Consider the following 23,861-nt stretch of genomic DNA (forward strand, 5'->3'; position numbering starts at 1 on the left):
CGGGTCCATCGGGGCGGAGCTCCTGGGTTGATGATGACAATCAGACACCCTTAATAAAGGGAGAATGCAAAGACTTGGACAGGAGCAAACCATTCAGGGTGTTTGATCGGAGAAATTCAGGGGAAATTTGGAAAAAGGTTGGTATTTTTCTGCAGAACTCTTTGCACTGTCACTTTATTAAGGGTGTTTTGGCATCAGGCAGGCCTGCAGAGAGAACTGTTCTCCCGTTCTTCACAAACAGTCTAGTATCAGACTGATACTGCTGCGTCTCCACACCAACACTTCTTGGCTGCACATGCTGCAACCGAACTTCCTGTTTTTGCTATCGCCTGTAGTTCTTGGTAAATACAGAGTCGCGCTCAGGACCTACATTCTGGCCACTCATGCTCAGCAACTCTGCTTCTGTTTTTAGAAATATCACACACTTCCTCCTCATCTCTGGTGAGAATGTCCGCGGTGTCCACCGTGCTGCCACCGCGAGCTGCCGTGCAGCGTTAGCCTGGCGCCGGGTCGGCCTGCGAGTCTGCCTCTCATTCTGACCCTCGTCTTTTTCAAGCTTAAAATAGACGGTGAGCGTAGCGGAATGGTGAAAGTACGATCTTGATGCTTGGAGAAGACCAGTTGACATTGTTAGAAGTTCCAGAACTCCGGATTGGTGGTTCCGGCCCACATGAACCCCTGCTCCGGCAGCAGACATCTTCTGATGGACTGATGAGCATCACCTGCGGGTCTCTGGTCGTTTGGGAATCACCCTGCATGTCTGCGTCACTTGGAGTGAATTCACACTGGATAAACAGATGCTGTGTTTTGCTGGAATTTATTGACCTCACAGACCGGATATGATTAAATCCCTTCAAATGATGAAGCGATTAAAATAATGCTATTGTGAGGGTCTCGTTAGGTTTAGGCACAAAAACACTTGTACTGTTTACGTAAAGCGGTGGTTCGGGTTAAAAAGATCTCTTTTAAATGCAGTGTGTCGTCGCCATAGCAAACAGTAAACATGTCAAAGAGCGGCAGCAGCGTGACTGGAGAACAGTGACAGAACAAAAGCCGAGAGGACGTTATATTAATCCTGTTCAAAATGGCAACACGTCATCCGTCTGAAACCTGGAAAAACGTGACACTGGAGGGGTGAAGAAGCAGGTGAGTTCTGAATATTCAGGAGCACAAATATGCTTCGGGTGATGGACGTGATCTACCGCCTGCCCTGCAGAAATATGGCTCCTTCATCGGGGTTAGGGTTAGTGACCACTGCATGATAATTTGTGATGAAATGTGCAGCACTGCAGCAGCTGATCCATTATTTGGTGCGTTGCAATCGGTAGATCACACCACTTTCCCAAGAGCTCTTCACGAAAATCACTCAACACACAACTATTGATGACTGCAGGGCTCTGAGTGGAGGCCAAGCTTCACACTCTCTGAACAACACTGCCTGGTACTTTAGTCCTCATCCGGAGTGGTCCACAGGGAGAACATGTAGACTAGAAACACCGGGCTGTAGTGAGGTAGAGGATGAGAAGCCTCTGTTGATCCTCCGGACCCGTCGGGTCCAGTAGCCGGGTTTCTCCTCGTCCTTCCAGGAAACATCGGAGTCTTCCTCCAGCTCGCCTGCCTCCTGGGTCATGTTCATGCTCACCTCTGGTTTCTCACTGTTAGTCTGCAGAAGAAGATCATGAACAGCCAGGTTTATCAGGGTTTTCTTGTTTGAAACGGTCTGTGGATGAACTTTCCTGAGATTTTTACCTCCTTGCTGTCAGACGGGGTTTGATCGGCCGGTGTGTGGCGGAGAGAGGAGCGCTTGCTGCTGTTCTTCCACTCTGGGAGGACAGATCGAGGCGACGTTCACATCCAGGATTCAACAGTCTGCTGCTGAGTTTCCCCAGATCCCACAATTCAATGCACCGATCGGCCAAATCATTATGACCACCTGCTTCCTGTCTGGACTGTCCTCCATCTCATACTGTCTCATATGGAGCAAACTGGATCCTGACAGCTTTCTGTCCCAACCATCACTATCCCAGCATGCATCACTGAGCCATGGCCCTCAGCAGCTCACTGCCTTTCCTTCCTTTTGCTCTAAAATGATCCTGATTCTTGTCAAACTCTTCAAATCTCTGCGGTCAGATGGACTGAGGTGGTCAGATCAGGAAACCTTTAAAGCTGTAGGCCAGCCTGATACATTACAGTCTGGGTGAAGAGAGAGAATCCAGCTTTTAGAGAGAGCACAGTTAAAACTCCAGCATGGGGCTGAAGGCAAAGATGCTGACATGAGGGACTTATAGATAATTGATCCAAAAGGTCACGAAGTGTCTATTTGGGGAAGATCTCTGTCAGTTCAGTCTTTATACAGACCATTTTAGTGCAGACTAACCTTTGGAAAAGCCACAGAAACTGACTGTTCTCTCTGAGTTGCTGCTTTGGTCTCCATCGGTTCGGCAGTCTTGGGTTTCCGAGTCCTTCTGGATCAGATACGTGGCCAAAATGGCCTCCAGGAGGCTGATCAGCATCATAAAGAAAATCCCGATGCAGTAGACGGCTGGAGGACAGCAGAGTCCCTGAGTTAGCGTTCTGGCTCATGTGAAGCATCGTCCAACGAGAGCGAGGCTGTCGGGGTGTTTACCGATCAGAGGCACCCTGTCGGACGAGGAGGGCAGAATCTCGTGGAGAATCAGCTGCAGCACCGTGACGGCGAGCAGCACTGTGATCCTGAAGCTGATCTTCTGCTCTCCGCTGTCTGGGATCAGGTAGGAGGCCAGGTCCATACACAGGAAGAAGAAGATGGGCAGCAGGAAGTTGACGGCGTGCTGGATCGGCCTCCTCTGCATGAAAACCTGGGAAATGATGCATTCAAGGACAGGAGGTTCACACACTGGCTCTATTCTGAATTGTAGGAGAGAGGAAACTTTGTCGACCCAGCCAAACACATAAGAATCCCTGATAAACTAAAGCAAACCGATATAGAAGATATGTGGTTGAAAGTGACGGAGCTGACTTTTGTGGCCAATCATTTGCCGTTCTGTATTTTTCTTTCTTTTTTTTTGCAAAAATCTGATTTCTTTTCCGTTTCTGCTTTCGTGGTGTGACTTGTGTCCACTGGGTGGCAGCGGTGAGTCACAGTTCTGCAGCTGCTGTCACTGCTTCACATTTTCTCAGGTTGAATGCTGGAAGACATGAAGTATCGCTCAAGGTGGTATCGAGTGCTGTGTTGTGTGACCGCTGCCTCCTGGTGTCAAGAGGCGGCATGACACTTTGTGTGTTCATCACTGTTAATGGCTGGCCGTCACACTCACTGTGGGGAACAGACGAACCTGCCGATCTGCCGAGACACCCACCGTGTAAACTATCACAGTCTGGTTGGATCCGAAGTAGAAGCTGTTGGTTTTGTTGGTGACCGTCATCTTAACAAACCGCCACTCGTGCTTCGACTGCATGGCGTGGTGAGACCACTTCGAGATGACTGTGGTGTTTGTGTTGACCACGAAGCGTATCTCGTCATCTGAGGCGGGAGCAGAAGAGGGAGCGGTCGGGTTTCTGGGCGGGTCGACGGAGGAAAGCGTTCATGTGTTCACCGTTCCTCACCTGAGTGCATCAGAGACTTAAAGGAGATGGTGCACCGCTGGGTGTCATAGGGGAACTTGTAAACGTTCATGCGACAGGTGCCCGTCACCACCTGATCGATCCGATGTTCCACCTCGCCGAATGAGTTGACCTTGAGGAAAGGACTCGGAGCGATTTTGTCCTTCTCCAGCCTGTGTGAGGTACAACGCACACAATTTCAGCTTCTAAGATTGCTCATTTTTTTGCAAGTTGCTTCAGTCTTGTGACATCTTTACACTGTTTGGTATTTTTTTAACATGTGGGGAACCTGAGAAGAAGACATGTCAAACAGACATGTCTGGTCAAAACGCTCAATGTAAAACTGTAAAGATCATCTTTTTCCATCCTTCATGAACCGCTTATCAGGGACCAGGTCACAGTCTAAGCAGGGATGCCCAGACTCCCTCATCCCCAGATTTCCCTGTCCCCAGACACTTTCTGCAGCTGTTCCTGGAGGATCCTTGCCTCGTAAACCAGCCCCGCCCACTCCTCATCCGCGTATGGATTTTGGAGTTGTGCTCAGTCTGGGTCGGAGCCCATAGAAGGGGATTTCACTCGGTCTGAAACGGCCAAGCAAATCAGCATTGCCGCTTTTTGTTTTCAATTTTTTTTTGGCGAATTCCGGTGGCTAAACCAGAAGTGACACTATCGCTGGACGTAGCGGAGACGACGGATTTTAACTTTAACCATGTCTTAAAGCTGCAATCAGTAAAGTTACAGCCAAAATACCAAGATTTACAACAATCAAGCAAGAGCAAGAGTCTGTGCCTGGTGAGTCACTGACAGGAAAAGACATTTTCGCGTGTCTTTACGTATAAGGAAGCTAGAGCTAATGAGCTAATGCTAACCCTTAGAGAAGCTAACGCATTTTGATGACGTATTTGTTTTGAAGCGCTGATTGGCTGAAGTACGCTGCCAGTCAAAGGAGTAACCGACGCCCCCTGCAAGAAGTTTCAATGGGCTCCTATCCAGACTAAGCCCAAATCCAAATCCAAATGTGGATGAGGAGTGGGCGGGTCTGGTTTAGGAGGCTAGGAGGATCCCAGGCCAGCCAAGACACAGTCTCAACACTGTGTCCTAGGTCTTCCCCAGGGCCTCGTCCCAGTTGCCCGGAACACCTCCTCAGAGACGAGTCCAGGAGGCATGGTAACAGATGCCTGAATACCTCAGATTGCTCCTCTTGGATGTGGAGCAGCAACTCTACTCCCGAGTTCCTCCTGGTGACTGAGCTACTCCCCCTGGTTCTAACTTAGCGCCCAGCTACCCTATGGAGGAAGCTCATTTCAGCCGCTTGTGTCCGGGATCTTGTCCTTTCAGTCTTGACCCAGAGCTCATGATCACAGGAGAGGGTAGGAACGTAGACTGACCGGTAAACCCAGAGCTTCTCCTTTCAGCTCAGCTCCTTCTTCACCGTGACGGACCCACACTACCGATGCATTGATCCATCTGGCGATCCTCACCTTCATCCTTCCTCCACTCCTGATGAAGACCCCGAGCTACCTGAACACCTCCACTTGAAGCAGAGACTCTCTGCAAACCAGTGAGGGTGGATCACCTTCTTTCCAGTCCAGGACCATGGCCTCGGATTCGGAGGTGCTGATCCGCATCCCCATTGCTTCACCGCCACAAACCACCCCACTGCATGATGGAACAGATTTCATGAAGCTAACAGGACAAGATCATCTCCGAAAAGCAGAGATGAAACCTGTGGTCCCAGAACCGGACCCCCTCTGGTCCCTGGCTGAACCTACAAATTCTGTCCACAAAAATTACCAACAGGACCAGCAGCCCTGCCGAGTCCACATGCACCTGGAATGGGTCCTCATGTACTCGACTCCTACTGTCATAAAAGGACTAGATGGCCCTCAACAGAAGGCCCAGGACTCCGTACTCCCGAAGCACTCCCTACAAGGTACTATGAGGGATGTGGTTGAAGGCCTTCAAGAAATCCACAAAACACATGTGGACTCATTAGTCAACCTCCCCACAAACCTACGAGGACCCCATAGGATGGTCGAGAGCTGGTCCAGTGTTCCACGACCAGGTACGAATCCTACATTGTTTCTCCTGAGTCCGAGGTTCGACTACCAGTAGAATCCTCCTTTCCAAGTACCCTGGAATAGAGTTTCCTGGCGAGGCTGACGAGTTTGACCTCCTCCGGTCCCTGAGTTACCTCCAGGTTTGTGCATATGCGGAGATTTAAGGTATTCAGGGTGAATGTCATAAATCTCCGGTGCCTTGCCACCGAGAAGCTGACCAACAACCTCGGTGACTTCAGCTTGGGTGATGGACGAGTCTACCTCGGAGACCTCAGTCCACCTCTGAGACCTCAGTCTCTGCTTCCTTCACGGAAGACTTGTCGATGGGACTGAGGAAGGTCCTCAAAGTGTTCCTTCCACCGTCCCTTCCACCGTCCCACCACCCGATAGTATTCCCAGTGGAGGTCAGCAGCTCCCCACCTGCACTTCAAACAGTGTTGGTGGAGACCTGCTTTCCCCTCCTGTGCTAGATTGCTTGCCAGAATTTCTTTGAGACTGACCGGTAGTCCTCCTGCATGTCCTCCTGAACTCCTCCAGACCCGAGTTTTTGCCTCCACAACCACTCGGGCTGCAGTTCACGTGACCTGCCGGTTCCTGTCAGCTGCTTCTGGAGTCCCACGAGCCAACAAGACTCGATAGGGCTCCGTCTTCAGCTTGACGGAAGCCCTTACTTTGGGTGTCCTCCACTGAGTTCAGGGGTTTCTACCACGGCAGCACCGGAGACCTGATGACCACAGCTCTGAGCAGTTGCCTCAACAATGTAGGTGGAGGACATGGTCCACTGGGACTCAATGTCTCCAGCCTCCCTCGGGATCTGGGAGAGACACCTTCAGTTGTGAATCAGTTTGCAGACCGTTGCATCTTCTTCGTGTCCAGACTGATTTGGAACTGGAGATAAATGAGGTAGATCTGTGATTACCTGAAAGCCACATCAACTTACATCTCCTCAATAATTATGTCTGGTTTCCACAAAGTGTCGCTACGAACGACGATGTGTTTAATTCCACAAAACTTTTGAGGATCCCAGGAAATGAACTGGTTGTTCCAGGACTGTCCAGGTAGATGGAGAAGAGGATAAAAAAACATGCAATTAATCTGTTTGAGGGTAAATAATTTCTCTTTTCACTTTAGGAAAGAAGAAGTGAGAGAAAACTCACCATATAAAGCCACATATGAGTCACAAAAAGCTGCTCACTCGCTTTCTATGGACAAAAACACACATGTATGAAACAATGCAAAACACAGCAAAGATGTATGACAAACATACCCCAGGCTGCAGATACGATATGCTTTCCACAAGGATACATAGAGCTCCAATAATATCATACTTCACAGCTTTAAAAACAAGAAAAATTTCTAAACAAACAGTAACAACAATACGGCGAACAGGTTACCACATTCAGGATGGAAGCGATCACCATTTCCAGGTAAACATAGGTGAGAATGCGGTGACTTTGAACCGGCCGACTGAGGGTCAACTTCTCCTTTAGTTTATCCAGTTGCAGTTTGTCTATAACCTGATCATAATTACAGTACAGGTCACAAGGATCTGTGAAGAAATCCAGAAACATTCGAATCAGAAAGTTTGTTTTTTCGAGGAAAAGAATGCATGCATTAAAAGGTATATGCTGGACTCACAGCAAAGCTTTCAAGCGTTTTGTTGACGGGTAACCAATGACTGTATTACATTAATGATGTTTTTGTATCATATTTAATCAGCCTTTCATTTGTGACAGTCAGCGTTGCTTCTTCTGCTTTTTTTAATCCAAAAACAAAAGTCAGTGTGAGGGTTTCTTTTTGGTTGTGCTTTGTCTTGTTTTCATGTCTTGCTTTCTGTGATGTCTCCTGAAGTTCCTGTATTTCATGTTGCACCAGTCTCCCATTAGCAAGCCATCGTCTCAAGCAGCTGCCTCAAGAAGAATTCTTTAACCTCAGTTCTCTGTACCTGGAGAGTCATAGAAGCTTGCGAAGTACTCTCTGAGATACTCAGGAGGATTCGTCATGTTCAACACGTATTTAGCTGATGATGGGAGAATGGAGGATCCAGGAGGGACACATGGGGCGGGGCCGGCGAGGCAGAAAGACAGAATAAATAGAGAATGACTGGATGCTCTGAGGAGGAAACACAACTAATACAAGAATTACAGCAGTTAGCCATAACTAACAACACGATGTCTGTATTCTTAACATTTCGTCTTCAGTCTTAACATATTGTGTGGAGGACAGCTGAGAAAAGCGGACATGCGAGTGAAAGTTTACAGTTTTATCAATTTCCTTGCAGTTTTTCAGTCTTTCATACCGTGGAACTCTGCACTGTCAAAGGTTCCTCTCATCCCACACTCGGGCTTAGGTGTTCCCTCTGAAAAGAAACGCAGATTTACTCTTTAAACTTTGAAATACAAGAACATTCAGCAGCCGAGGTGCAGTTGGTATTTTATCTTCAAACAATGGTGTTCGAATGACTGTCCCTGAAAGAAGTCAGTTCAGAAGAAGTCAGAGAAGTCGAGAACTTTGATGATTTGAAATTCAGACATTAAAGAGCAAAGTTCAGGAAGCAAAAAAAACAAAACAAAAAAAGCATAAAAACAGAATGAGCTCAAAACAAACGAGCTGATTACAGTTCCAGACGTGGACGGTGTATCAGATGGACAGAGAGTTCCTGACGTCTCCCGTTTGTTTCTGATATCAGAAAATGAAGTCAGCTTAGAGGCTTTTGGGTTTTTTGGAGCCTGAGATGAAAAAAAGACAACGAGGGGGCGGGGCCAGAGAGCAACAGGGGGCGGGGCTGACTGAGAGCCTGAGAACTTAATCTTAATGTCTCCTCCTTAATGAAAACCTCCTGAAAGCCTCCTGGATTGATTGGCTGGAAGAATCAGTCACTCCTGAGCACACCTGTCACTCAAGTAGCCACGCCCCCTCATTCTGAAAACTGTAAAGCTCTATAAAAAACTCAACAATCACCCTCAAACAGACTGTGACGACATCCGGCAAAACACATCCTGATGCTAACTACTGAAGCTAGCTCAAACTAAACTCCAGCTTTAACCGACCCTTCATCCAGCAGGAGGAAGAAGAGTCGCTGCTCTGTTCCAGTCGGCTCACAGCTGGAGATGGAGACAGAATCATCGGTTTTTACCTGGAACTCTGGTCGGGACTGGAGGAGGACTGGAGCTGAATCCACCTGGTGGGGAGAAAAACTGGTTTTCATGAGGAGAAGATCAGCCTCACACTCCTGGCTTCTTTATCAAACTTTCTCTGATCTCTGTGAGACTTATCTCCACCTCAGGAAGAGCTTCTGGGAGAGGAAATGCCAGCAGGGTTTCATTTCCTTCATGTTCTGATCGACGGACATTGAAAAAGCTCCAGACTGGAATCATTTAGAAATAAACCACACTGACTGCTCAGCGTTGGTCTTCCTTTGGGGTTTTACCCTTTAATGCACTTCCTGGAAGTTTGTTCACCGTCAGCATCAACAGATCGCTCCACTGTTTCAGTCTCATGGAAATCATTTATTAGTCTGTTCTGTGAATTATTATAAAAGAAGAAGTTTAATCCACAGTTTGAAACTGGTCTGGTTCTGTTTACCTGCTTGACCTGTCTTCACTTACTGACAGCCTGATTAATGGATCGCTGAAACCACTAAACCAGCGGTTTTCAAAGCATGAGGTGTGCCTCCCCTGGGGGGCGCCAGAGGGCTTCAGGGGAAGCGCAACAAGAGAATAAATAAACCTGAAAAGAAAAGAGAAGTGTAAATATCTGACAAGAGGCAGGATGGATCGGTTTTTGTTTATTTTTATTTGTTTATTTAACCTTTATTTAACCAGGTAGGTCCCATTGAGATTAAAAAACCTCTTTTTCAAGGGAGTCACAAAATAATAAGTTACAATACACAGTTCAATAAATTACAGTTGAAATAAAAAACTATGACACGTAAAAGATGCTGTCTCGAATGCTCTCAGCCTTGTTTTAAAAGAGCTCAAGGGAATGAGTTCACTCAATTTATAGTCCTTTTGCAATTTGTTCCAAGTGTAGGGAGCTGAATACGCAAAAGCTCTTTTTCCGAGTTCTGTGCGGGCAAATGGAACAGAGAGCAGGAGATCATCATTTCAGCACAGACAATGAGAGTCGACACTTCTCTGAGTGATGAAGTCGCAGATGTAGGAGGGCAACAGACTGAGCAGGGCCTTGTGAATGAAGATATACCAATGTCCAAGTCTCCCAGTGGACAAGGACGGCCGTCCCACCCGAGAATACAAGTCACAGTGATGGGTCTCGGCTTTACGGTTCGTTATGAATGAAGGGAAGCGTGATAAAAACTGTCTATCTTGCGGAGACATTGGCCCTCATTTATCAAACGGTAGTACGACCGTATACGGGCGTACACCCGTCGTACGTCCATATGAAAGACGGGTTGGTTATTTATCAATTTGGTCGTGATCGTTCAGAAAGATTAAATCTCACGACAGGTCGGACATCGTGTACACAAGTTTCAGTCAGTGCGGACTTGCGGTGCAGCGCAGAAGAACCTGGCAGAGCGTGAAAATAACTATAAAGCACATCTCAAACACGCCATAAAGCAGGAGCAGCACACATTCAGGACAGATTAAAAAATAAATAAATAAAAAATAAAATTATGCCCTTATGGAATATCTACTAAAATTCTTCCTCGTGGGATTAATAAAGGATTTTTAACTTTCAGTAAGTCCGCTGGACCAACCTGCCACGGAGAGGAGCGCAACAGTGTGCAAAGACGCACAGCTGCTGCTGCGGAGCAGCTTCAGACGCTCAGATCCAGCGGGGGAAACGCTGCTGTTCCTGTTTATCCCCAAAAAGGTGTGTGACTTTATTTAGGTAGTTTACACAATATTGCACTGGCGACAGAGTTACTTTGATGCGCTTGTGCCACAAGAGGATGTGGGAACCAGCAGAGCCGCACTGGGTCTGGACGGAGGAGACAGGACCTGAAGAACCGCCACTGAAATGTAAATAAACTCTAAAGTATAGAAAATTATTGATTTAATCAGTGATGTGATGCCAGCAGCCTGGAAAATAACATATGAACTAAAGGGAGGTTAAATACAGACAGAGGACGTTTAGTCAAATATTTTATGAAAACTTCTATAAACTGTCTTTAATTGAAGCAGCACCAGCAGCGGGGGGCACGCGCCGCCCTCGGTGGACTGAGTCCCGGGTCCTGTTCGGTCCTCTGCTGTGTCCCGTTCGGTCCGAGGTGTGTCTCGGTGGGACCGTCCCGCTGTGGGGAGGAGACCGGGCCGCGGTGCCGCTGTCTGACTCTGAGACATCATAAAACAAAACAATAAAACTCTGAGCTGTACAACATGAGTCGGCTTCATCATTTGTAATATCAGGGTTAAATTAACGGATCTATAATCTGCTCAGACCTCAGCCGGTGTCCGTTCGTCCAGGAGACGCTGCTCACCGCTGCCGTGAACAGCGTCCTCCAGACTGCGTTTTTCTATTCTCCTTTAACTTCAGTTTTTATTCTTCCAAGGAGCTCCTCCTGATTTACCTCCACCTCAGACCTGAGAGGATCCATTTCCAGCTCCCAAAAGTTTCTTTTTTCGCCAAAATCGCTCCTTTTCCATGTTTGACCTCAGTGGGCGTGGCTTTGGAACTATGAATATTTCAGGGCGTAACATGTTAATGACGATCAAATTCAGCTGCTGCATTTATCAACACCCGATCACTCAAACGCTGAGATCGGCGAGGTCCGGAAGTTTCTGTAATGCCGTGCGAGCCCTGTCGTACGCTGAGCTCACCGCTCAGATATACACCCGTTTGAAAGATGGATTGATAAATGAGGGCCATTGAGCGGTAGCATCCTTATAAAACAAATCTCCATAATCTAAAACTGATAAAAAAGCTGCAGTGACAAGACTTTTTTTCACATTAAAAGAGAAGCAGGAATTTTTTTCTGAAGAAAAAACCCAGTTTCAGTTTGAGTTTCTTTGCCATATTGTCTATGTGGGAATTAAAGGTGAGAGAATCATCAAGCTAGATACCGAGATATTTGTACATATGAACCACCTCTATAACATTTCCTTCAAGAGTGGAGACTGCTGGAATAGTACAAGAGGCCTCCATCTTCTTAGCTTTGAGAACAACATTAGCTTAGTCTTGTCAGCATTGAAGATGAGTTTTAGTGACAAGTGTTTGTGCTGTACCACATCAAAAGCTTTCTGTAGGGACCCAATCGCTTTGGCAGCTGTTGAACCACAACAATAAATAATAGTGTCATCAGCGTATAGATGAATGTTGGCATCAGGCACATTTTGTCTCAAGTCGCTGATGTACATAATGAACAACAGGGGTCCCAGTATTGCCCCCTGTGGCACCCCCTTGCGGACATGCTCGTGGTCAGAGCAGAGGCCATCATACTTAATACAATACACATTTTAGCATCTCCAGTGAAAGTGAGAGAGGGCACAGAGTCTGGAGGAGGTCTGACTCTGATTATTTAAAGTTTAGCTTTTCATTTCTTGGTCCTGATGAAGCTCCACTGCCACAGTGTGTTATCTGCAGGGAGGTGCTAGCAGCTAGCTAACGACAGCATGCCACCATGTGAACTCCGCCGTCAGATTGAACCAAGCTCCAAAGTTTAACGACCAAGCCGCCAGAGGTTTTTTTTAACGGAAACTTGATGAACTCCGTCACAGAAGAAAGTCATGGAAGCGATTGGCACTGTGAATACCAGGACAACCGCAGCATCACACCGCGTAGCGTAACGCATGCAAGGCAGGGAAACCCACTGCTCCTCCCTGTGTTCGGTGCTCATGGGCGAAGCTGCTGCTGCCCAGCTGGACTCCATCCTGATGTCTGACACCATCCAGCGCTGCCTCTCCGACATGGAGCTGACGTGAAGCAGCAGCTGCCGGACGCTATGAGAGCCTTTCTTCTCCGTTCAGCTGGACCAGTCCACTGATGCTGCTAACTGCACAGCTAACGGTGTATACGCTTTACTAAAGAGCTCGCTTTCCAGGAGGAGTTTCTCTTTTGCCATCCTCTGCCGCCTCGCACTACACCTGCAGAAATGTTCAAGGCTTTGAATGACTTCATTCAGGAAAAACAAATTGACTAATATGTCCTGATGGTGCGACGGCCATGACAGGCCGCCACGGCGGTCTGCTGAAACAGGTGCAAGCGACTGCATCCGCCGCTGTTTGATCATCATTCATGGCCAGGCTTTGGCGACCAGGAAGATGCACCAAGAGCTGTGTGTGGTCCTGGATGTGCGGGAAAAACTGCCAACCTAATTAAATCACGTGCTCTGAATGCCCGTCTCTTAAGATGAACCCCAACTATGATGATAAATTTGCTCTGTGTGGTTCAGCTTGCTGTCAGTAACATATTTATGAATTAAAAAAAAAAAAAAAAAAAAAAAATATATATATATATATATATATATATATATATATATATATATATATATTCAGTTATCTATATTTCAACAAAGTTTATTTCGCAATGAGGCCGCCATTGTTGCGCACGTTGCAAAGCATTCTGGGTAGTGACGTCATGAAGTTGTTTCACCTCTCAGCAGAGTTTTCAGGAGTGATCTGTTTGCAGCTTTGTAAGCATGATCGTTCAACACTTTCAATTCGAACCAACATGAAACCAAATACAGAGCGAGGACGAAAATGGAAGCAACGACGGAGATGACAATAAAAATGGTCGCTATCAAGAAGAAGAGAGAGTCGGTCACAGCCGCTGGTGCCTTTGTGGATGCTGCCTCCCAATGGCGACCAAGAGAGAGAGCGTCTGCTGCAAAGAGCTCAATTTTCTTTCTGTCGCTGTTCATGGTACTTATTTACTTTACCTCGTCACGATTAACAGAAAATGACACATAATAACACAAAAATGACAAACGGAGATGGCTGCTCTCTCTACTTTACCATAGACCTCCCCTTTATCACAACGCATCAAACCTTTCAGGCTGCCTGCATAGACCCGGACGTGTTGTGGGCCGGCCTGGTCAGCCTTCATGACCGATCCAGTACCGGTCTACCCAACAGGAGTCTAATCGCCAACAGGCAAGTCTTTTATCTAACCAAGATTAAAATATCTTTACTCAGTGCTTATTTGTAAATCATAAGATACCGGAACGCATACAGAAAACAGTGCTGAAATTAAAAAAAAAAAAAAAACAGAAACAGTGCTGAAAAACAAAAACAAAAAACAAAAAAAACAGTGCTGAAAACAACACGCAAATGCCCAGTATCATTCTGTGGGACTGACAAGCCTAAATTTCAAATCGCAACCATGGCATAAATGTTCTTACAATTGATTGCCATTGTCATTATTATTACAGTTCAGGGGTCCGCAACTTGATTTGGCGTCGGGCCGATTTTTGTTTGGGTTTTTTTTTGCGACTGTCAGCTGCAGCTCCCACAGTCCTGAGAGCAACACGACGATCCCTGAACAACCAGATGAAGATAAAACAACAGCAGAACAGTAAACAGCCACGCTACACCCAGAAACAAAACCTATCAGAACAACGCTCCCCTCGTTCTCTCCAAGCCGCCGCTACGCCGCTCAGATCCGTCCTCTCAGAACTGAACTGTCAAGAACAACCTTTCCCGTTCTGTCCAAAATGCTCAGCGATCTTCTTTCCACCGTCTCAGGAGTTGAGATGCGTTCCGTCGACTGATGTTGCCAGCTAGTTCGTCGGTGGCTAACAGCTAAGCTAAAAGCTAAGCTAACAGTGGTGTCTATCAGCAGCTACTTTTATATATTTATTTACTTTTAGCTTATAAAGCTGTGAACAGATCACTCCTAAAAACTCTGCTGAGAGGTGAAACAACTTCGTGACGTCACCACCCAGAATGCTTTGCAAAGTGCTCAACAATGGCGGCCTACATGCAAAATAAACTTTGTTAAAATATGGATAACTGAATATATATGTTTGTTTTTTTTTTTTCATAAATATATTACTGACAGCAAGCTAAAAAACATAAAGCAAATAGATCATTATAGTCGGGGCTCATTTTAAGTGGAGACATCAGTGACAACATTTGTAGAGCTCAGAGTCGTGGTTCACTTTCATGGTGCACAGTGATGATAAAAAACATCTGACTGACACTGATCTGTTCATTATTTCAGGAATTGCACAAAGGGGCCTTAAACTGAATGTATTCAAAAAGATATTAAAATATGTTAAAAAAAAATGTGAAAAAATGTGAAAAACAAAGATGCTAAAATAAGTTGAAAAACATGATGTTAAAAATGTGTTTTAAAAAGACGCTTAAAACATACATATGTTAAAAAAAACATATTTAAGCACATACATACACAGATAAAGATGATTAAAAAATTTTTTTAAAAAGTTCAAGAACACACAAACATGTTTAAAAAAATAAAGATGTGTATAACATCGATTGTGTAAAACCTTTTTTAAGCCTGTGTGGAACAATGCAAAGCGACAACAATAGCAGTAATAATAGGAATAATTATTGGGGGGGGGGGGGGGGGGGGGTTGTAAAGGGGGGGGGGGGGGGGGGTGCTGTAGAGTTCTGTTTGGGGAGGCTCAGTAGCCCACACTTTGAAAACCTCTGACCTAAACCCTGAGTTAGTTCCCAGTGGAGATCCAAGACCTCTGGGGCCCAAGCTAACCCAAACCAAACTCCTAACCTGAACTCCAGCTGTAACCAGGAGCCAGTTCACCAGGTGAACCTCCAAGAACAAGCTGGTGAAAAAAAATTTCAGCATCATACCTGGTAATCTGGGATCGTCATAGTAATGTCCAGGAGAGTAGTCTTCAGTCTCCACCGGCCCTTCATCCAGCAGGAGGAAGAAGAGTCACTGCTCTGTTCCAGTCAGCTCACAGTTGGAGATGGAGACAGACTCATCAGTTTTTACCTGGAAGTCCCGCTGTGTCTTCAGAAACAGGGACTGGAGGAGGACTGGAGCTGAATCCACCTGATGGGGAGAGAGACTGGATTTCATGAATAATATAATAATAATAATACATTTAATTTCACAGCTCCGTTCTGGACACTCAAGGACGCTTTACAATGAAGGTTAAAAACATAGTACAAATAAATACAACAACAGACAAAATAACATAGCAAACGACAAAGAAAGAGTGAGGTTACAGAAGATAACCAGATTGAAACACATGAGTTTTGAGTCTTAATTAATTAAGAATTAATGTTGTGGATGTCTGGTGGAGAGAGTTCCAGAGTGGAGGAGCAGAGCGGCTGAAAGCTCTACCCTCCATGGTGCTGAGGTGGGCGGAGGCACAGAGAGGTGGAGAGAGGAGGAAGACCTGAGGGAACGTGAGGGGGGGCAACGTGTAGGAAATCAGATAGAACGGGGGGGGGGGGGGGGGGGGGGTGTGGATGGCTTTAAATGTAAACAGAAGCATTTTGAAAATGATCCGGACTTTGACAGGGAGCCAGTGGAGCTGCTGGAGGACGGGTGATGTGGTGAGAGGAAGGGGTTTTGGTGATGATGGAGCTGCTGAGTTCTGGACCAGCTGGAGCTGATGGAGGGATTTGTGGGGGACACCAAAGAGGAGGGAGTTGCACTAGTCGATGCGGGAGGTGACGAGGCTGTGGACCAGGATGGCAGTGGTCTGGGGGGTGAGAGACGGGTGAGAGAGGGATGGAGGCGGTTTATGTTACGTAGGTGGAAGTGTGCAGACCAAGTGATGTTATTAATGTGGGAGTGAAAAGAAAGGGAGCTGTGGAGGATGACACCCAGACTCTAACCTGAGGGAGGAGGACCCTGTGGAGCTGTCGATGGTGAGGGAAAAGCTGTAAGATTTGGACAGTGTGGACTTGGTGCCAACAAGAAGGAGCTCAGTTTTATAACTATTTAATTTAAGGAAGTTTGAGGTGAACCAGGATTTGATTTCAGAGATACAGAAGGTGAGGGAGGAGGGTGGAGAGTGGAGTCAGTTTTACTGGAGAGAGAGAGCTGGGTGTCGTCCGTGTAGCAGTGAAAATTAATGCCATGTTTCCGGAAAATACTGCCAAGGGGAAGGAGGTATATGATGAACAGGAGGGGCCCCAGGACGCAGCCCTGGGGCACACCAGAAGTAACGGGGGAGGGCTGAGAGGTGAAAGACTTGGGCTGGATGAAGTGAGTGCGGCCAGTGAGGTAGGAGTGAAGCCAGTGAAGGGGGGAGTGAGTGATGCCGATGGAGGAGAGGCTATTGAGCAGGATGGAGTGAGAAACGGTGCTGAAGGCCGCCTCAGATGGAGGAGGATGAGGATGGAGATGAGACCGGAGTCAGCTGCCATCAGAAGGTTGTCAGTGATCTTTATTAGCGCTGATTCGGTGCTGTGGCGGGACGGAAACCAGACTGGAAATGTTCATAAAGACTGTTGAGGGTAAGGAGGGAGTGGAGCTGAGAGGCGATGAAGGGAAGGTGAGAAATGGGGTGGAGGTTATTGAAGTTGTTCGGAACTGAACCGGGTTCCTTCAGGATGGGGCTGACGGCTGCAGATTTAAAAAGAGCGGGGACAGTTCCAGAGGACAAGGAGGAGTGAATGATAGCTGAAATGAGGGGGAGCAGAGAGGGGAGGCAGGATTTAACCAGAACAGTGGGGAGGGGGTCCAGCTGACAGGATGAAGGTTTTGACTTGGTGATGAGATCAGAGATATCAGAGGGAGGAGGGAGTTCAAAGGTGGAAAGTCGATGAGATGGAGGGAGAGAATCAGAGGAGAAGATCAGCCTCACACTCCTGATTTCTTTATCAAACTTTCTCTGATCTCTGTGAGACTTATCTCCACCTCAGGAAGAGCTTCTGGGAGAGGAAATGCCAGCAGGGTTTCATTTCCTTCATGTTCTGATCGACGGGCATTAAAAAAGCTCCAGACTGGAGTCATTTAGAAATAAACCACACTGACTGCTCAGCGTTGGTCTTCCTTTGGGGTTTTACCCTTTAATGCACTTCCTGGAAGTTTGTTCACCGTCAGCATCAACAACAGATCGCTCCACTGTTTCAGTCTCATGGAAATAATTTATTAGTCTGTTCTGTGAATTATTATAAAAGAAGAAGTTTAATCCACAGTTTGAAACTGGTCTGGTTCTGTTTACCTGCTTGACCTGTCTTCACTTACTGACAGCTGAATTAACGGATCACTAAAACCACTAAACCCTGAGTGAGTTCCCAGTGAAGATCCCAGACCTCTGGGCCCAGACCCTCTTCTAAAACCAGACTGCGAGAACCGGAAAGACTCTGCTTACCTGTGAGGAAGATCAGGAGGAAGGAACCTGTGAGGAACATCTTCAGAGCTGGGGTTCTGTGTTCTCTGCTCCTGCTGTGAGGTTCCACTGAGTGAACGTCGCCGCCCTGCTGTCAGGTCGTTCCCATCAACACCTCCCCCTCCACACAGACCCGGCCTCTCAGGAAACGACCCCCCCTTCACAGCCGAGGCCTGTTGTGTTTGCAGCAGAGTTGGAAATACAGCTGGAAAACAAAATCAGCAGACTGTGGAGACGATCCGGAGACGGACGACAACACAACATGTCCTCATTACGGCGAGTCGGAGGGGTCACCTCAGGTCAAGACGAGCCACTACATCAAGCTTCAGAGTAGTTTCCCTAAAACCTCAGCTGTGCCAGTTGAAACGTTTCTGAAACAAAAATGTAAAAACACGGAGTTGTGTCTGGAGACGAGGCCTCGATCGTCCTGAATCAACCAGCTGAAGTGAAGAGTCTCTGTTGTGGGACCAGCGGTTACAGCCTCGCTCTGTTGGTTGTTTGAAGTGGTTGAAGTATCTGACGACCCCCGCTGGGATCACACCCGAGGTCGGCCGGGATCCCTCTTCTGTCTGGGGTCGACAGACGCTACGCACTGCATCATGGGTACTGGCCAGAGGCCGTTCACGACACACCGCCTTCACATGACGGCTTTATGGCATCGAATAGAGTCTGGCCTCAGTCACAGCAAGGAGCTCAGGTTTGGCGCTCAGCCTCCAGAAAGTGGAACTGAACCATAAAAACATCCTTTCCAGTGAAGGTGAAGGTGCGGTAGCCTCACACTCCAGGTTTGTGGTGTGTGTCGGTGTGCTGGTGACGTCAGGACCGGAGTCTCCAGGCTCACGGCGGCAGGAATGCTGGTTACGGGTTTGGTTTCGTGTTGTTTTTCTCGGGTTCGGCTCTTTTATTCGTCACACTCTTAAACATGTTCACACGCTTATAAAAACCTGGTTTTAGACTGCGAAGATCGGGACGCAGGTTGATGGCTGGATTCCTTCTCCTCTCACCAAAAACCGCTGTTGACACTCCAAACACACACACACACACACACACACACACACACACACACACACACACACACACACACACACACACACACACACACACACACACACACACACACACACACACACAGAGTGCTGTGCTATGTGAGGAATGGACATAGCTACCATGTGCTGCTGATGCTCCGTCCACACCGTGGACTCTGAGGTTTCCGGGGTTTCCAGGGGATCCTCCAGTGTTTGCAGGGAAGGATCCGGAATCAGGCTGTTTGCTTTTCCAGGCCGTCTCCGCAGCTGAAACATTCCCGCCGCGCTGTCCAGCAGGCGGGGCGGACACACGGCATCCTGCATCCTGGATGCCTGCGCCTCCTCAGCCTCGTCCATGGAGACCCAGCGAGGGATTAACGGAGCTCCCAAAGCCCCCGACACACCACAACACCCCCGAAAGACCACAACACCCCCAAAAGACCACAACACTCCAGACACACCACAACACCCCGGACCTGGAAGAAATGTATGCTTCTGAATATTGTTGTGGTCACAGGGAGGAAGATGCTCTAATCTGGAACCCTGCCGTCGTGACTGTATATGTCAATGAACTTCTCCATCAGACAGTGTGTGTGTGTGTGTGTGTGTGTGTGTGTGTGTGTGTGTGTGTGTGTGTGTGTGTGTGTGCGAAGAAAAACAAGTCGAGACATCAGTTTGATAACTTTCATTCATTAAAAAAATGATAAATTCCCCATTCATTAAAAAAAAAAAAAAAAAAAACAACCTAAAACATCCTGAAATGTGTTTCTTCTTTTAATCTTTAAAACTTTTAATAAACTGTTGAAGAAAAAAACCCTCAGACTCTGGTTTCCTGGTGTTGATGACCCAGAGCCCGAAGGGCTTCGTCTCCGGCACTCAGCTACACTCCACCGTAGGTCCCGTTGTAGAAGAACGGCTGCTGGGTCACACAGTGACCTACGACCTCGGGGGTCCACCGCTGGACCCGGGGCGTTCCGTCCGGACCGGGCCGGACGATGACGGTGCTCCTGGACGCCAGCGACGGATCCTCGTCGAAGAAGTTGAAGGGCCGCAGGAAGAAGCCCACGGCATTGCCTGGCGTCGCCGTGTTGGGGATGTCCTCCGAGTGAGGCACGTGCAGGAAGCCCACCGTCACCCAGGCAACCAGGTCCTGCAGAGACCGGGACACACGTCTCCCCGTCAGGTGGTTTAAATCCACCCCCAGGGGCAAACGCCACCCCGTCAGGTGGTTTAAATCCACCCCCAGGGGCAAACGCCACCCCGTCAGGTGGTTTAAATCTACCCCCAGGGGCACAGTTTCCCATTTTCACTTGGAAGCGTTGTCATGGAAACAGGACTTCCTCTGTTTTCTGCTTGCCATTGGATATTTTTTTCTTTTTGTATATATTCGAGATAACTTTCTCTAAACAGAAGTGGACGGTCACCTTCTTGACGATGTCCTCGTCGTTGCGGATGTAGTCCTCGAAGGACACGGCCGGCTCCCAGGGGTCGTTCTGGGCGTAGATGCTGCTGCTGGTGGCTTCGTGGTCTTTGTGGCGGGTCACGGCCAGAGGATACCTGGGAGACGGGTGGATACAGGACAGTTCAGCTGGCGTGGCTCAGGACAGTCCACGCTGTGACAGAGTGAACCCGGATGTGATGAAGCTCACATCAACATGACGTCCCATCACTCCAGTGGAGACTGCTGCTCATGCTAAGCTAGCAAACTGAAAAATGACGCACTGATGGTGAAGGAGGATGACTCTGTCCTTCGCATCGACGACTGTAATCCACTTCATTACGGTGTCTCACAGTCAACCAACCACAGCTGGTTCAGAACGCAGCCGCAGACGGTGCAGGACGTGTCCAGGTCCCTGCACCAGCTGTGGCGTGGTCCTTCTTATGCTGTTGCCCCTCCGAGACTCGAACGCACTGCCACTGAAACTTTGGGTTCTCGCCAACCTGTCGCTTTTTAACACCCTTATTCAGACTTGCATTTCACTCCAAGGACTGTTTTATTCTAAGTTACTGGTCCTATGGTCTATGCTACATTATGGTTTTTATTTTTTTAAGGTTTTATGGCCTCTGTGGTTTTACCACATTTATGGTTTTATGAGTTTAAGGTCTTTTTTATAGTCACCAAATCATGCTCTTTTGTTCTGTTTTATCGTGCTTGGCCCAGGACTCTGGAGAGATTAGATCTCTGGTTTGGTCTAGGAGGAGGATCTGAGGTCGGCCCAGGACTCTGGAGAGATTAGATCTCTGGTTTGGTCTAGGAGGAGGATCTGAGGTCGGCCCAGGACTCTGGAGAGATTAGATCTCTGGTTTGTTCTTGGAGCGATTTAGCGTCCACTCAGTGGAGCTCTAAGGGGAAAACTATCTAGAGACCTTTCCTCTTCTTGCCAACACCACTCCATGTGAAATTAGCGGGATAAATCTCGAGTAATAAAAACTGACTACAATCTAAACATCCATCCAAGTTTGCAATCTGAATGTTTTCAATACCAGAAAGATGAATAGTCTGAAGCAAATGATCTCTGTGGATCAAGAGATCACAGACATTTCCAACAGTGTTGCCTAACTGTCTGCCACACCCCTGCTAAGAAAAGAAAACTCCTTCCTGACCTCAGTGCCGTCTAAAGATTAGCCTCCGCCGCCCCGCTGAACACTGCTGGGGTCAGCTACAGTCAGGAACCAGACATCTGCGCCCCGATGCTGTCTTACCTGGACCAGCTGATGCCGTTTTCCTCCCTCCAGCCTCTTGGCAGGACACTGTGGGCATGCGAGTTCAGCTGGATGCGATACCCCCTGCTGTGGCCCCACTTGTTTTTCTCACTGGGGTTGTAAAAGTGAACGTAGCGGGGGAACTTCCTGCCGAAGCGGAAGGCGGCCGATCGCTCCGTCTTCAGCTCCGTCCTGTGGAGTTTGGACTGGACGACGAAGTGTCCCGGGCTCCAGGGATTGGTGATGTTGACAAACCTCAGGTCCATCGACTCCACGCTGTTTTCACGGCCTGCATCGGTCCCAGCAAAGAACAATGGTCAGGAGCGGCAATACGACAAAATAAACACATTTTATTGCACTTTATCTCTTCTATCAGGAGGTTAATTAGAGAAGCAAAAGGGAAGGAGGCCTCATAAGATCTTGTTGTTTATTGACCCCTTTATGGCTCGTGACCTCCTTAAGCCTTTGAAGAGGTCGAGTCAGCACAAGCCTGATAGCACAAGAGTGTCTTTTATGGCAGAGTAAAGTACGGAAGGTTCTTTTTATCTGAACTAGCGTCTGCAACAGTCTTCTTCAAAGCATAATTGCTTCTCTGTTCTTGCAAGAGCTGCAGTAACGGCACCCAGGTCCATTTTGGATTTTTCTAACTCTTCACTTGAATTAATGTTTTATAATTTTGCAATAAATTAATCCAAATGTTATGGTTGTGCGGTACTACTCACCAGCAAGGTCCAGGTCTACTTTGTAATGGATGAGATGTGTGTGCAGGTTACCCAGCACATAGTCGTACACCTTCGTTCCATAGTGGAGCCCGTTGGGCGTGAAGAAGGTGGCGTGGATGTATCCTGTGGCGCTGACCTTCACTTCCACAACGCCGTTCTGGTAAAAGACGAAGTCCCAGATGTAATCGTAGTTATAAACCGTCGAGGTGGTCCGCAAGACCAGCACAGTGTTGTCCAGCCCGCCGAAGAAGTTGTATCCGCCATGGAAGTCAGAGTCGAAGTGCCGTCTCAGAGGCATGGCCGTGGTCATCTCGAAGATGCAGAGCGCGTTTCTGTACCGCACGGGTTTGTCCGTGTCGAAAAAGTGGTAGAGGTCAACGAAGGTGGCGATTTCCGGGCAGTCGATGCCCGGGGCGAGCTCATAGTTTGAGGTGCCCATCGCCCAGCCCGCGTCGATGTACTTGGTTTGCATCGCGGCCGGCGTGTCGCCGGCGTAGAAGGCGATGGCTTCCTGGAGGCTGATCTCATAGGCGATCCGTTCTCCGTTGAAACGGAGGTCAAAGACTTGAAGGCCGGCTGTCGAGCGAACTCGATAGGCGAACGACCAGCCGGCGTACTCCACGAAATTGCGGTCGATGTAGTAGCGGCGCCCCTGAGGCTCCACCAGCTTCGGCCCGTGGATGTCCGTGGGCGTGTTTAAGTGACCTCGGGGAACGTATGTGGAGAAAAGGTCATTTTCATCATGATCTGGCAATTTGACTTTTCCCACCTTCCCTGATTCGTACTTTTCCACCAGCTCCTCGACACTGTCGAAGTACATGCTGTTGTACCAGACCTTCTCCACAGTCCACTTTTCCGGATCCAGGTCCCTGTGGTTGATCAGAACCTCAAACCCAACTGGGTGGATGAAATAACCCTCAACGAACTTCTGCAGCATGATCCAGGTTCTCCTTTCCCCGGGACCCAGCCCACGGGGGGCGATGTCCGAGAACGTCAGGCAGCGGTTTGAACAGTTAGTGAAGGAAAATCCACCCGTGGTCTCCAGCAGGAGCGTGTGAGCTCTCATTGTGATCTTCTCGAGGGTCTTGGTAAGATGATGGTACTCCACGCTGGTGATGGGCCTGGAGTCGAACGCCACCGGCCGCCCCCCCTTGAATGTCCTGACTTTGTGAGTCTTGGGCCTCGGCAGAGGACTCACGGTGTACTCGGTGATGTTCGGCTTGCTCTGGTTCCCGAACTGGATGATGACGCGGGCTTGGCGAGGCGGTCTGGCGTGTCCGCGGTCCAGAGCTCTGAGCGCCTCGTGCTTCTTGGGGACGTGGAGCTCCATCAGGAGGATGCTGTTCTTCTTCAGAGTCTTGCTTTCAGCACTGGTGAGATGCATCTCTGGAACGGCGTGCAGGTAGGAATGGACCGCCTTCATCTCCTGCACCGTGAGGTCCGCAAACATGGGGGCGCCGTGATGAGCCCAGTCTCTGGGCCTGGAGGCGCCGCCGCCGGCCAGGAAGACCAGCGGCAGCAGACAAAGAAGCCTCAT

General features: G+C 48.2%; 2 protein-coding genes across 2 annotated transcripts; both read right to left on the reverse strand.

Moving 5' to 3' along the window:
- Window positions 1-1,453: 1,453 nt before the first annotated feature.
- Window positions 1,454-18,005, reverse strand: LOC115385667 (5-hydroxytryptamine receptor 3C-like). Its single transcript, XM_030087743.1, has 15 exons — window positions 17,857-18,005; window positions 15,519-15,578; window positions 15,374-15,433; window positions 8,779-8,823; window positions 7,942-8,001; window positions 7,588-7,662; window positions 7,037-7,191; window positions 6,800-6,844; window positions 6,583-6,692; window positions 3,586-3,755; window positions 3,339-3,502; window positions 2,627-2,837; window positions 2,378-2,542; window positions 1,750-1,823; window positions 1,454-1,663 (listed from the first exon to the last, which is right to left on the reverse strand). Exons 1-15 carry the CDS (start codon window positions 17,894-17,896, stop codon window positions 1,454-1,456), a joined length of 1,644 nt encoding a protein of 547 aa, XP_029943603.1. The 5' UTR covers window positions 17,897-18,005.
- A 1,774-nt stretch (window positions 18,006-19,779) lies between these two features.
- On the reverse strand, window positions 19,780-23,861 carry LOC115385674 (amiloride-sensitive amine oxidase [copper-containing]-like). The gene is made up of 4 exons (XM_030087749.1): window positions 22,325-23,861; window positions 21,603-21,891; window positions 20,324-20,456; window positions 19,780-20,049 (listed from the first exon to the last, which is right to left on the reverse strand). Exons 1-4 carry the CDS (start codon window positions 23,859-23,861, stop codon window positions 19,780-19,782), a joined length of 2,229 nt encoding a protein of 742 aa, XP_029943609.1.

Source organism: Salarias fasciatus, unplaced genomic scaffold (assembly GCF_902148845.1).
Source record: "Salarias fasciatus unplaced genomic scaffold, fSalaFa1.1, whole genome shotgun sequence".
In the NCBI taxonomy this organism is placed as follows: Eukaryota; Metazoa; Chordata; class Actinopteri; order Blenniiformes; family Blenniidae; genus Salarias; species Salarias fasciatus.